Source organism: Hypanus sabinus, chromosome 6 (genome assembly GCF_030144855.1).
Source record: "Hypanus sabinus isolate sHypSab1 chromosome 6, sHypSab1.hap1, whole genome shotgun sequence".
In the NCBI taxonomy this organism is placed as follows: domain Eukaryota; kingdom Metazoa; phylum Chordata; class Chondrichthyes; order Myliobatiformes; family Dasyatidae; genus Hypanus; species Hypanus sabinus.
In genome coordinates, this window is record NC_082711.1 from 168,024,901 (window position 1) to 168,040,453 (window position 15,553).

Genomic DNA, 15,553 nt, shown 5'->3' on the forward strand with positions numbered 1-15,553 from the left:
GCTTCTTTGGAATTCGACGTAGTGAATCAATAGTCTCTTCAATAAAAACAGCATAAATAAGCCATTTCTAAAATCTTCAGACAAATCATCATGAACTCCATGTTGTCAACACTGTCCGCATCAGCAACTGGAAAAGGAAATGTGATTCTGAATGATCGTGAAATATACTAAACATGACAATGAGGTAGAGGGAGACAACCTTTTGTGTGCAGTTTAAATTCCTTTGTGCACTAGTAGCTAAGGGGGGGGGTGTGAAATTGTTAGGTTGCGTTCAAGAAAACAATGAAATAGCGCGCTGCCGTCTGACAGCATTTTCAGATTTCTCCGATTACCCCGTCCACACTGATCCGGCCAATCCGGCATTTTCAAAAATACACACTTTGGAGAGCATTTCTGAAAAGCTCTGGTTTCGGGGGACGAAAATGCCGTTTGAGTCTTCTTTAACATTGTTAGCATCACATTATAGCTCCATTCTTTCAATGTAAGTTGCCCAGTCTTCAATGCCATTATCAAATGCTGTAATGGTTCCAATCATCACCATCTTTGTTATGTTAATTAAGGCCCGTTCTCCCCTTATTTTCCTTTTTGACTCATGTCCTTTTTCCTTTTTGCTAGCGCCACGAGCACACTCCGTCATGGAGGGGGGCGGGGGTGTGTGTGTGTGTGGACATGTGCACGCCTCAGGGGGAACATGGATCGCCCACCTTTCAGTCCACCATCAGCAAAGTAATGCAAGGCTTTGTATTACTGTCAATCGTCATTGTTGCCCAAATGATTACTAACTTTCAACCTCATTATAATCTTGATTGTTGGTGTGGGCCTTAGCTCTCACACAGCCAGGTTCAGGAACAGTTATTACCTTACACCCATTGAACTGGCATGAATATCTTCACTCACCTACTCAGAACTGATTCTGCAACCTACAGATTCACTTTCAAGGACTCTTGTTCTCATGTTATCAGTATTATTTTTATTTGCATACTTTGTCTTCTTTTGCATGTTGGTTGCTTGCCAGTCTTTGTTTATGTCTAGTTTTTAGTAAATTCTATTGTATTTCTTTACTTTCCTGTAAATGCCTGCAAGAAAGTGAAACTCAAGGAAGTATATGGTGACAGAAGTACTTGGATAATACAAGTACTTTGGTACTTTGAACTGTGGTCCAAAGAGCTGAATTCCAAATGTGAGCTGTGAATAACTGCTCCCAAAATCAAAGCAACATTTGAATAAATGGCTTCTTCCCCCTTTCCTTTCCAGTCCTGATGAAAAGTCTTGGCCCAAAACATCAATTGTTCGAACCATATCATCGAGTTTGCCGATGACACAATCATGGTGGGTCTCATCAGCAAGAACGATGAGTCAGCTTACAGAGAGGAGGTGCAGCGACTATCAGACTGGTGCAGAGCCAACAACCTGCCTCTTAATGTGAAAACAGAAGAGATGGTTGTTGACTTCAGGAGGACACGGAGTGACCACTCCCCTGCTGAACGTTGACGGCTCCTCGGTAGAGATCGTAAACAGCACCAAATTTCTTGGTGTTCACCTGACGGAGAATCTCACCCGGTCCCTCAACACCAGCTCCATAGCAAAGAAAGCCCAGCAGCGTCTCTACTTTTCTGCGAAGGCTGAGGAAAGTCCATCTCCCACCCCCATCCTCATCACATTCTACAGGGATTGTATTGAGAGCATCCTGAGCAGCTGCATCACTGCCTGGTTTGGAAATTGCACCATCTCAGATCACAAGACCCTGCAGCGGATAGTGAGGTCAGCTGAGAAGATCATCGGGGTCTCTCTTCCTGTCATCACGGACATTTACACTACACGCTGCATCCGCAAAGGAAACAGCATTATGAAGGACCCCATGCACCGCTCATGCAATCTCTTCTCCCTCCTGCCGTCTGGGAAAAAGCTCCGAAGCACTTGGGCTCTCACGACCAGACTATGTAACAGTTTCTTCCCCCAAGCTATCAGACTCCTCAATACCCGAAGCCTGGATTGACACCTGTCCTGTTTATTATTTATTGTAATGCCTGCACTGTTTTTGTGCACATTATGCAGTCCAGTGTAGGTCTGTAGTCTAGTGTAGCTTTCGCTGTGTTTTTTTTATTACGTAGTTCAGTCTATATTTTTGTACTGTGTCATGTAAACCATGGTCCTGAAAAACGTTGTCTCATTTTTACTATCCACTGTACCAGCAATTATGGTCAAAATGACAACAAAAGTTGACTTGACTTGATCTTCAAATGCTGAGTTCCTCCAGCATTTTTTATGTGTTGCTTCAGATAAATATGGTAGCAAGAAGTCCTGTTAAGTGGAAATCATTGGAAAAGTTTCCACTAATAGATTCATGTCTAATAAGAAGTGCTTTCTGGAGCCACTGCAGTCAGGACACCATCCTAGTCTCAGCTGTCTCCAGCAGCTGCATCAGTGACTTTCCTCCATCATGTGTTAGAGCTACAGATGTCTGCTGATGTTTATTCTCCATTTGGCTGCATTCCCATCTCCTTCGACAATAAAGCAATTATGCAGCAAAGAAGAAGATATTGACAACATTCAAGCCTGGGCGAATAAGTGGCAACTGGCAAGCCTATAGACACACAAGTCCTCTCCAGTAAGTGAGAATCTGCTCAGCTCACCTTGACAGTCAACAGCAGAACCATAGTCAGGTTCACCACAATCTACATTGTAATTGTCAACATTAACCAAAACCCTAACTGGATCAGCTACAGTACTGTGCATAAGTCTTAGGCACGTAGCTGAGGTGCGTAAGAGTTTTGTACCGGACTGTATTTATCAACGTGGAGTGGAGAGAGGGTTTGTAAATCAGGTGGGAGCAAAGGATGTTGTGAGTGTTGAGGATAGAGGGTAGAATGGTGGAGGGGTGTGGGAAAGGTGACAGAGGAAGAGTGCAGGGTCAGGGAGTGGCATGGGTGCAGACACATCCAGACCTAAGACACCAGGCAAGGTAATATGTTTCCAAACAATTGGTTTATTGATCATTACAGAATATCTCTCTTGTACTTTCCACTCCCTCCCTTCTCCCTGCCCCTTCCCACTCTCAGTCCACAATAGAGACCCATATCAGAATCTGTTTCATCATCATTCACATACGTCATTAAATTTGTTTCTTTTTTTGCAGCACAGTACTGTGCGGTACATAAAATTACTACAGTACTGTGCAAAGGTCTGGGGTATCCTTGCTATGTATATGTGTGTGTGTGTGTGTGTGTGTGTGTGTGTGTGTGTGTGTGTGTGTGTGTGTGTGTGTGTGTGTGTGTGTGTGTGTGTGTGTGTGTGTGTGTGTGTGTGTGTGTGTGTGTGTGTGTGCACGCCTAAGATCTTTTCACGGTACTGTACTTAAATACTGTGGCTGCAAAAGCAGGTCAGGGCCAAGTATTCACTGCACTGAGTCGCTCTCCTAAAGACTTTCCACTCTCTGCAAGGCAAAGGTCACGATGGCAGTGGAAGCTGTCTAAATGGTTGGATTTCCAGCAACACAATGCAGTCTGATTGACTATCACCCAATTGACCATCACAAACGTACACCTTGTACTCCACTTGCAAACTGTGACTGCAACTTCAACAAATTACAAAAGGCATGTAAACAGACCCTTCAGTCCAACTGGTCCATGCTAACCCAGATGCTCCAGTCAAGCTTGTCCCATTTGCCAATACTTGTCCAATAATGTTTTAAACTTGTTCTACACATGTACCTATCCAAATATCTTATAAAAGCTTTACTACCAACCTCAACCACTTCCTCTGGCAGCTCATTCCACATTCATACTGCCACTTGTGAAATGAAGTTCCCATCAAATTCCCATTAAATCTTTACCTTTTCACTATGTACCTATGTCCTCCAGTTCTTCATGCTGCAACTCTGGGAATAAGATTTGAGTAAATTCACCCTATCTATCCATTTGACATCATCGCTTTAGTTATGTTCTCTACCATCCAGGACATCCAGTCATTCACTTTGTGGGTATGGCATGGGTACAAGGATGTTCAGCTCCAGATTGCACACCAGCCTAACATGGAAATATGTCTCTGTTCCTTTATTGTTGTTGGAGCATGATTCTGGGAATTCTGGGAACTATCCCACCTTACAAGTGTAGCTTCTCCATTGAGTATACAGTAAGCAACTCACCACCACCTGCTCAAGGACGGTTAGGAATTAGCAATAAATTATCTCTCCACTGTAGCCCACCCTATTAATGTATGGGAAATATTCTAAATACAACCACTGCACCTCTGCAAAATGACACACACTTTTATCCAAAATTACCTGAAAATGATCATCTGGAATGGATGTTATTTCTTACAGCAAACACTTTGATTTGCTGCCCTATTTTAATTGGCAAAAAATATCCATTTTCAAGAATTGCCTGATTGTCAGAACCTCAGATTCAGCAGCTTGGCAGACATGGAAACTTCACTCATGAATATGCACATGTCAGCTAATTATTATTTAATTGTGATGGTATTTAACTTCATTCTTTTATGTCATAGCGGTTGTCGAGACTTGAGCAAAGCACAGCAACGTTTCGCCGCCTGCATGCATTCGGCCTTGCCTGAGAAATTGGACTGTCGAGTCAACTGACTCTGGAGACTAGCGGTATTCGTTTTGTATTTAGTTATTCCTTTCAGCTGCAGTGTGGGCTTTGTTTTCCATTGGAGAGTTTTAGTTTGGCCTAGCACTTATTGTTTTCTTTTCCTTCTAACCCTGTCCATGAACTATTGAGATGGAGGACCTTCATTGCTGCCTAAAAGCCAGTGGCATAACGGGCAGTAAGTCAGTCTTCCAAATTGCAGATGTGTTTAAGAAGGGTGGAAGGTTGCAAAAAGGAAATTGTAGGCACTCTAGCCTGACATCAGTGGTTGGGAGGTTGTTGGAATCCACTGTTAGGGATGAGATTACAGAGTACCTGGAGGGACATGACAAGATAGGCCAAAGCCAGCATGATTTCCTGAAAGGAAACTCCTGCCTGACAAACCTATTGCAATTCTTTGAGGAAATTACAAGCAGGGTAGACAAAGGAAATGTAGTAGATGTGGTGTACTTGGATTTTCAGAATTCCTTTGACACAGTGCTGCACATGAGGCTGCTAGGCAAGATAAGAGCCTATAGAATTACAGAGGAGTTACTAGCATGGGTGGAGCATTGGCTGGTTGGCAGAAAACAGAGAGTGAGAATAAAGTGATCCTATTCTGGCTAGCTACCGGTTACCAGTGGAGTTCTACAGGGACTGTTGCTTTTTAAAGTGTATATCGATGTTTTGGGCTATGGGATTAATGGATTTGTGGCTAAATTTGCCAGTGATACAAAGATAGATGGAGGAGTGGGTAGTGTTGAGGAAACAGAGAGCCTGCAGAGAGACTTAGATAGTTTAGGGGAATGGGCAAAGAAGTGGCAAGTGAAATACAATGTTGGAAAGTATATGGTCATGCACTTTGATGGAAAAAATAAACAGACAGACTATTATTTAGATAGGGAGAGAATGTGAAATGCAGAGATGCAAAGGGACTTGGGAGTCCTTGTGCAAGATACCCTAAAGGTTAACCTTCAGGTTGAGTTGGTTGTGAGGAAGGTGAATGTAATGTTGGCATTTATTTCTAGAGGTACAGAATATAAGAGCAGGGATGTGATGTTGAGGCTCTATAAGGCACTTGTGAGACCACACGTGGAGTATTGTGTGCAGTTTTGGGTTCCCTAGTTAGAAAGGATATACTGACATTGGAGAGGGTTCAGAGAAGATGCACGAGAATGATTCCAGGAATGAAAGAGTTACCATATGAGGAAGCTCTGGCAGCTCTTGGGCTGTTTTCCTTGGAGTTCAAGAGAATGGGGGGGGGGGGAATCTCATAGAAACATTCCGAATGTTAAAAGGCCTGAACAGATTAGATCTGGCAAAGTTATTTCCCATGGTAGGGGATTCTAGGACAAGAGGGCACGACTTCAGGATTGAAGGACGTCCATCTAGAATTGAGATGCAGAGAAATTACTTTAGTCAGATGGTGGTAAACCTGTGGAATTTATTGCCATGAGCAGCTGTGGAGGCCAAGTCATTGGGTGTATTTAAGGCAGAGATGGATAGGTTCTTGATTAGCTGGGGCATCAAAGGGTATGGGGTGAAAGCAGGAGAGTGGGGATGACTGGAAGAATTGGATCAGCCCAGGATTGATGGTGGAGCAGACTCAATGGGCCGAATGGCCGACTGCTGTTCCTATATCTTTTGATCTTATGGTCTTCTCTGACATCAGATTTCAGAATGGGCAATGAACGGTACCTACCTACTTTTGCTCGCTTTTTGTTCTTATTTAATTGTATATACACATATTCCTTATTGTAATTTATAATTTGTTTTTATATATTGCATTGTAATACTGCCACAAAACAACAAATTTCACATGTCAGCGGTTTTAAATCTGATTCTGATAAACCCCTCCTCCCAGGGGTTCCCAAACGACCCCGTTCCCATTTCCCTCTCCTTCCTGATTCTACCTTTGGGACATGAGGTAAGTTTATCCAAAAGCAAATTAGAACAAATGAACTCAATCAGACTTTATTACACGAGTAACAGCCTTGACAATCCGAATATAAACAGAGGATCTATTCATATTCATTACCAGGGCGGGTCAGAAACGCCCATATGTTTAATAAGATCGCTATGTCAGTACTGAACGCCTCACTGTCCTAGCGTCCACTCAGCGTTATTCGGTATCTCTTCAAAACCGAGAAGCATGCTATCCTTCGGAAGTTAAGCCCAATCGACAAGCCTCACTAGAACGACTGAAGTTTCATTTTCGGTCAAACTTTATTTTTCAAAAGTTTTCTTACTGCTGAAGTTATTTTGGACACAAACTATGGCCTCCGCAGGAGCTGCCTGTCTGCCTGCTGTACGCAGGATCGCTGTCTTCGGAGGAACTCACGGCAATGAACTGTCCGGGGTATTTTTGGTCAGACATTGGCTGAGGGACAAATCTGAGATCCAGCGTGGTACATGCGAGGTTCAACCCTTCCTGACCAACCCGGCGGCTGTAATGAGGTGTACCCGCTACGTGGACTGTGATTTGAACCGAGCCTTTACTGCGGAAAACCTGAGGTAGGTCGGTTTAGTGAATAAAAGCTCTGTCACAGGGAGTTAGGGAACTCCCGGGAGAACTGAATGGCCAGGGAGTGCCTTCGCAAGCCAGACTATTTGCTTTCAACATTAGTTCAAAACAACTCCAGATATTGGAAGTCAGAAATACCGGAAGTGTCTTTTAAGTCTGGCAAGAAAAGTTATCGAGCTGAAACTTTTAACTGTTACTCTCTCTCTCTCTCTCTCTCTCTCTCTCTCTCTCTCTCTTCAGAGGCTGTCTAACCTGCTGGCCAATCCCAGCAGGTGTTACCTGTTCGCTTGCAAAGTATATCGCCCAGGCGATACGCCTGTACAGGCTATGGTTTTATTCCTGGATTCATTAAGTTGATTCTTGGAATGTGACAATGAAATTAGGCAAAATAGCCCTTTATTTCTGAAATTTAGGTAATCTCTTTGGGAACCTGATGGGTATTTAGATTTAGATGTTACATGAAATGACCAAAATTTCAGAAATGAAAGGTCCATTTTGCTCAACTTTATTTTTCATTGTACAACTGCCACATAGTCTCAGGGTAAGGGGTTGTCTATATAAAACGAAGCTGAGGGGGAGTTGCTTCTCTCTGGTGGTTATAAATCCTTGGCATTCTCTATCCCAGGGACTTAAAAAGGCTGAAGTGAGGCTGATTGGTAGATTTTTGGTGATAGTTATGGATTGCGATGGACGGACAGGAAAGTGGAGGCCAAAGATCTGATCAGCAATGATCTCATTGAATGACAGCACACGTCTGAGGGGCTGAATGGCTTACTACCACTCCTGTTTTTGTATGTTTCGTACAGGGTATAGATGGGGCCCATTGTTTACTGTGATCTAACCATGTGCTTCCAAAAATGGTGTTGAATTTGAACGAACTGTTTCCTTTCAATTATTTGCTGCCCATTATGCTGCTGGTGTTTGGGGCAGCATCTCCCTCTGTCCTTGGTCATCTTCTCTAGTGTGTCCCAGGTGTGGCTCAGGGTCCTCATTTCTGCCTGTATGGTACAGGACTCAGTTTTCACTACTGTCAGCCATGCAAGTCCCGTGTGGAGACTCAGGAATACCATCACACACAAAGATAGAAGGATTCTTCATATGTAATTTCCATAACATTTTTTTTTGACCAGTCAAGGTTGTTGACCTTGAGCTGAACCCCCAAACCTGGAATACCTGTGGACCATAGAATCCTAGAAAACCGCAGCACAGAAACAGGCCCTTTGGCCCATCTAGCACATGCTATACCATTTAAACTGCCTCGTCTCATCGACCTGCACCAGGACATAGCACATAGAAATCTACAGCACATTACAGGGCCTTCGGCCCACAATGTTGCACCGACCATGTAACCTACTCTAGAAACTGCCTAGAATTTCCCTACTGCATAGCCCTCTATTTTTCTAAGCTCCATGTACCTAAGGGTCTCTTAAAATACCCGTATTGTATCCATCTCTCCCACTGTCTCTGGGAGGGCATTCCATGCACCCACCACTCTCTGACATCCCCCTTGTACTTACTTCCAAGCACCTTAAAACTGTGCCCCATCATCTTAGCCATTTCAGCCCTGGGAAGAAACTTCTGGCTATCCACATGATGAATGCCTCTCATCATCTTGTACACCTCTATCAGGTCACCTCTCATCCTCTGTCACTCCAAGGAGAAAAGGCCAAGTTCATTCAACCTATTCTCATAAGGCATGCTTCCCAATCCAGGCAACATCCTTGTAAATCTCCTCTGCACCCTTTTTGTGGGTTCCACATCCTTCCTGTAATGAGGTGACCAGAACTAAACACAGTACTCCAAGTGGGGTCTAACTAAGGTCTTGTATAGCTTTAACGTTACCTCACAGCTCTTGAACTCAATCCCATGGTTGATGAAGGCCATCACACCATAAACCTTCTTAACAACACTGTCATTCTAACAATGTCCCGCTGTAACCTCTGACAAGACCTCCAGACTATCCACAATACCTCCAACTTTTGTGTCATCAGCAAACTTACTAACCTACCCTTCTACTTCTTTATCCAAGTCATTTGTAAAAAGCACAAAGAGAAGGGGTCCCAGAACAGATCCCTGCAGAACACCACTGGTCACCATCCTCCCTGCAGAATACGAACCATCTACAACCACCCTTTGCCTTCTGTGGGCAAGCCAATTCAAGGCAAAGCAAGGTGACCTTGGATCCTTTGTCTCATTACTTTCTGAATGAGCCTTGCATGGGGAACATTATCAAATACCTAACCACTCTTAGTCTGGCCTCTACCCTTTGACCTGTTTGGCTTAGTTGACCCTACCAAGAGCCAAAGCATGAAGCCCTGACTCCAGTCAGCATAGCTCACTAGGTCATTGAGGCACGCATGCCTCCAAACCACAACAAGGTTGTGGTCCCCTAGGAGGTGTTTCCTTTTAGGGATACTAACCTTCTTGTTGTAACCTGCCTGGGATAGTGAGGGGAGCTTGCTGATTGGCAATTACTAGTAAATTTCTGGCTCTTGGTTGGAAGAAACAAACAGGAGACCACAGGCTTATTTTCACATCTTCAAATACCTTGTTATCAATAACAAAGAAATACAATAGAAACAAATGGAAAAACTACATACAAAGACTGCCAACTAATGTGCGAAGGAAGACAAACTATGCAAATAAATAAACAAACAAACTTGTAGATAGATAAGTTATTGAGAAGATGAATTGTAGAGTCCTTGAAAGTGAGTCCATAGGTTGCGGAAACACATCAGAGTTGAGGTGAGTAAAATTATCCACACTGTTTCAGGAGCCTGATGGTTGAGGGGTAATAGCTGTCCCTAAATCTGGTATTGTAGGACCTGAGGCTCCTGTATCTCCTTCCTGATGGCAGCAGTGAGAAGAAAACATGACTTGGATGGTGGAGGCCCTTGAGGATGGATGCTATATCAAAAATGTGGGAAACTACATGGAACATTCCCCCTGTAATTCTGTAGTCCAGATGTTCCTCTCCACCAGTCACTTCCCCCTTTGTGGCACCTTTCCTGGCAGCTGTGGAAAATGCAGCACCTCCCCTGTAACCTCTTCCTTTCTCACCAGACAGGGACCCAAAAAGTCATTCTAGATAAAGGAGCAATTCATTAGCGCTTCTAATTTGGTATCTTGCGTTTGGTGATGTGGTCACTCCTGCACCATAGAGATTGGGCAACTGCTTTGTGGAGCATCTGTATTCCATCCACCAGCAATCATCTAATTCTACGTCCCAATGCCACTCCAAATATTCTGTCTGTTAACCCAAACAATAGCCAACGTAAGCTTAAAGAGCAGAATCCTGTTTTCCTTCTGGTATGATGTAGCCCTCAAGATTATGATTGATTGTAACTACTTCATGTCTCCACTTTCTCTGCTCCCAACAAATATGGCTGTAACTTTGTGCTTCAGTGTGATTCTTCCAGTTTCAAAGTAATTGTTACCTTGACAACTTTGGTCTGCAACCTATCACAAGGAAGCAAAGGAGGGTGAGAAGTGACTTGATAAAGGTGTACAAGACGATAAAGTGGACAACTAGAGACTTTTCCCCAGGGCAACAATGGCTAATACGAAAGAGCATAATTTTAAGATGATTGTGGGAAGCATAGTGGTAGGCTGTTTACACAGAGAGTAGTCAGTGCATGGAATGCACTGCCAAGGCTGATGGTAGAGGCAGGTTCATTTGAGACATTTTGGAGACTCTTAGGTACATTGATGAAAATTATGAGGTCCATGTGCGAGTTCAAAGTAAATTTATTATGGAAGTACATACATGTCACCAAAGGGTCACAGTACATTTATTATCAAAGTATGTCTGCAGTATACAATCCTGAGGTTTTTCATCCCACAGACAGCTACGAAAGAAGGAAAACCAGGTAACCCGTTCAAAGAAAGCATCAATGCCCAGTGTTTGGGAATGTTCAGTTCAATTTAGCACGGTGTTATTCATTGCCTGCAGGCTGCAGAGCCAGTCCGCCCTGAACAAAGTAGTAATTGAAAAAAGGAGCAAATAGAAACGTATCGTAACATGAGCTGCCTTGTCCAATCCACAAACCCAAATTGGTTAAACCTTGCCCAAGACCCAAGGTTTCAGCACCAGCCTCCAGCAGCGTCAACAACAGGGGGAGGGAGAGAGAGAGAGAGAGACCGTTCAAACTCGCACAGCTTCCTCTGGCAGGAGAGGGCGAGGGTGCGATAGGGACTGGTCATACGCTGGCATCTTCCTCCAGCAGCAGCGAGTGAAAGAGACCTGTCAAACGCAGGCCAACGGCGCTGAGCATCTGCTCTCGTCCTCATTGACTTCAATCTTCCTTGATGCTTTAATTGACTAGAAATGGAGTTGATCATGGGCTCCGGGCTTCTTGGGCCTCTAGGCCACACACTTTGCTCAAAACCTCAGCAGTTTCCCTCAGAGACAGCAAAGTGCCAGATCGCTCAATCAGTCCATAAAAACGGTATCAAGATATAAACCACAGGTTTCAATGGTAGCAGAATCATATATGAAGAAGAAGTAAAAGATGTAGTTTCGTGAAGTGTCTCAAGGACGTCACCTTTGGTCACACAATAGAATCAATGAAAAACTGAACACAAACAACCAAAAGACAACAAATTGTGTAAATACATAAATAAAAAAAACAAATAATAATAATTAATAAATAATATTGAAAACATGAGTTGTAGAGCCCTTGAAAGTGATTTGAATCAAAGTTATGGACTCTGCAACTCATGCTTTCAATATTATTCATTTATTCATTAATTTCAATTTGTAATATGCAAAAGAAAAGGAGGGAAAGTTTATGATCTTGAATAGCTTCATCTTCTCTGGAACTTAGTATCACATAAATATTTTCTCACTTTTCAAATCCATGACCTAAAACATTGACTGTGGTTCTCTCTCCACTGATACTGCTTGAACCATATATCATAAACAACTTTCAGTAACTTTTCACCCTCCTGCTTCACTCTTCTTCAATTCCCCACTCTGGCCTTCCCCCTTACCTCACCTGCCTATTACCTCCTCCTTCCTCTTCTCCCATGGTCCACCCTCCCCTCCTATCAGATTCCATCTTCTTCAGCACTTTACCCTTTCCACCTATCAGCTCCCAGCTTTACACTTTATCCTCCCCTCCACCAACCACCTACTTCCCCCCCCCACCTAGAACCTATCACCTTCTAGCTTGTATGCCTTCCCCTCTCCCTCCTTATTCTGGTGTCTTCCCCTTTCCTTTCCAGTCCTGACAAAGGGTCTCGCCCTGAAATGTTAACTGTTTATTCATTTTCCATTGATGCTGCCTGACCTGCTGAGTTCCTCCAGCATTTCAATGTGGACTGAAGGGCCTGTTCCTGTGCTGTACAGTAACAGCACTTTCTGTTTTTGTTCTGGAATTCCAGCAGCTGCAGTTTTTAGTTCGAGTTGTCTATCTTTGTGCCCACCTGTTTTCTGTGCAGTAAAGATGTTCTGTTTCCAATGGTTAGTGAGAATGTAAAGCTCTTCAAATGTAGAATATGGATCCTCTGCAATGGGCCACATCATTGACATCAGCTTCATAAACCATCTTTGGGGGCATATCCAACAGTTACTTGAAAGCCAGGGCCAAACAAAATAAGACCATATAGTCTTCCGAGCCTCTGCCACCACTAAAGAGGATCATTGTCTCAACTCCACTTTGCCCACAATCTCTCCTTAAACTGTAATAGTACAAAATCTATCTCAGTGTTGGATATAATGAATGAGCCACCACCCACGGCTCTCAAGGCTAGAGAACATTAAAACTTTGGGTTAGGGTTAGGTTGAGAGTATTCAGGCAGTGGGCAAATCAGCCGTCTTGTGCTTTTTGGTCTCGTCAATTGAGATTCAGTTTCACGCAACCCTTCCACTTTGATCAGGCCCATGCCTTCATTAACTAGGTCCAACACTTGCCTTTGTTGGAAATTGCCCCCCCCCCGACACAGGACATCAGGTTTGTGGGGGTTTGGCAAGGGTTAATCGGGATATGCCTTGGGTTTTTGGGGGTGTGTCCCCCTTGGACCTTATAATTAGGTTTGAGTGTTGGACTGGTGGATGCATATGTTTGGCCGGGAGAGGTAAAAACAACAAATAGAACTCTCCCCAATTCAGGTTGAAGCTGACTACCCTTGACACTGAGACTGGCTCCGTTCTTGGTTCCTGGTCCTCCAAAATATTCCACATGGAATTTAAACTGGAGGTGGCGGAGGGTGGACTTAAGAAGATTTTTGAAGAAGAGCAGTCTTAAATTTAATTGGGTTTGATTGTGTGACTATGGTAGGATGAAGATTATTCCATGCTTTAGTTATGCAGGGGAAGAATCCGACTTGGTAGTTAGTACTGTATTTCAAATTGAAGTGAGTGCCCTCATCTGCTCTTAATAGGTTTGGGTTTGGTATAGGATTAGTAGTTTATGTCAAGCTGACCATTTAACATTTTGTAAAAACAGGTCAGACGGTGTGCTTCACGTCTATCTTGGAGAGAGTTCCACTTTAATGAATTCAAAAGTTGGGTAACACTTGCTTCTCTCTCATAGGTTCTTGTGACAATATTTTTATCAGAATGTTCCCTCTAAGGTGTCCGCACACGCACACCTTCCACTACTAGTGCACAAAAGGAATTTAAACTGCGCACAAAAGGTTGTCACCTTCTAGCTCGTTGGCACGTTAATTATATTTCACAATCATACGCAATCTCATTTCCTTTTGCGGTCTCTGATCCGGACAGTGTTGACGACGTGGAGTTTGCAATGATTTGTCTGCAGATTTTAGAACTGGCTTACTTATACTGTTCTTATTGAAGAAATAATTCAGTGCGCACAAGATTTTTGTGCAGACTGGTCATGAGAAATTAGAGGGAACATTGAATAGGGGAGAGGTCGAAGGTGAGAGAGCAGCTACCAAAGCAGTTCACATCATGTAAAATTCACACCATTGATTAGACAAGAGGCCTATTTCTCAACTGCAATGTTCTTTAAATCCATTTATCTTTCAGCACTATTACATAATTGATGAGAGAAAAGAAAGCATCTGCTTCCTGTTATACTTATTTATTGAGATACAGCATGGAATAGGCTCCTTTAACCTGCGCCGCCCAGCAATCCCATGATTTAACCCTAGCCTAATCATAGGACAATTTACAATGATCAATTAACCTAGCAACTATTAAGTCTTTGGACTATGGGAGTAAACTGGAGCACCCAGAGGACGCCCAAATGGTCACGAGGAGGACATATGAAATCCCTACAGGCAGCAATGGGAATTGAACCTGGGTTGCTGGTACCGTAAAGCATTGTGCTAACCACGACACTATTGTACTGCCCCATACAAGGCCTGCCAACTGGCATATGTGGGCTGCAAAGGGGATGGATTCTACAACGAGCGGTTACTCTGGTATTTGTCAGGCAGCTCTGTGTGTCTTTGAATATAAGGAGAGGGGAAAATCAGGAAAGGAAGTTTTATTTGACTTTATTGTTGTTTTTTGTCAAGGCTGAGCAGTTAAGTCTTCTTCTCCCTAAGCCCATCACCCCTGGGGCAGAGGCCACCGACAGCATTATTGTCTTGTGCTGAAGGGTGATTGGCCTTGTGGTTTCCACTTTTACCACACAACTTCGTAGGTCTTCTAAGCAAAGATCCTTCCTCTCCCGGGGATGGGTCTTTGGAGCTTCTGATGGTATTTCTGTAGCTCTGGGTTTGTTAGCCCCATGCCCAACCCTCCTCCTCTCACAACCAGGCTTGGGACTGTCCATGGTGTAATTCAAGTCTTCCAGTGAACAACAAATACTGTGACACAATACAAGGGTATAAAGTGACTGAAGCGGCTGCGGTCAGAGATTGAGGGATTGAAGCCGTTGCTGTAAGAGTAGTTGAGATTCAGAATATGAAGATTAAATTATTGACTATTAAACTTTCTGATCAAGTTGGTTTTTGCAAACAACCATTGTCCTAGAAGGGGCTGAAATAAATAAGTGAGCAAAATGGTTCTGCACGGAAGGTTAGTTACGAAGGTTCACTCGTTAGGTATTAATATTAAAGTAATAAATTAGATTAAACAGTGGCTAGATGGGAGATGCCAGATAGTAGTGGTGGATAACTGTTTGTCAGGTTGGAGGCCGGTGACTAGTGGTGTGCCCCAGGGATCTGTATTGAGTCCAATATTGTTTGTGATATACATTAATGATATGGATGATTAATGTACTGGATGGTAAATTGGATTAGTAAGTATGCTGATGATACTAAGGTAGGTGGCGTTCTGGATAATGAAGTAGGTTTTTATATTTGCAGAGAGATTTAGGTCAGTTAGAAGAGTGGGCTGTACGATGGCAGATGGAGTTTAATGCTGATAAGTGTGAGGTGCTACATTTTGGTAGGAATAATCCAAATAGGACATACATGGTAAATGGTAGGGCATTGAAGAATGCAGTAGAACAGAGTGATCTAGGAA

At 43.3% G+C, this 15,553-nt stretch overlaps 1 protein-coding gene across 1 annotated transcript in view; it reads left to right on the forward strand.

Annotated features, from left to right (window-relative positions):
• Positions 1-6,671: 6,671 nt before the first annotated feature.
• aspa (aspartoacylase) overlaps positions 6,672-15,553 on the forward strand; it is a 42,547-nt gene continuing 33,665 nt past the window's right edge. Inside the window, exon 1 of the mRNA XM_059973450.1 lies at positions 6,672-7,100. Coding sequence (XP_059829433.1) covers positions 6,862-7,100 — 239 coding nt within the window. The 5' untranslated portion in view covers positions 6,672-6,861. The remainder of the gene's footprint in view (positions 7,101-15,553) is intronic.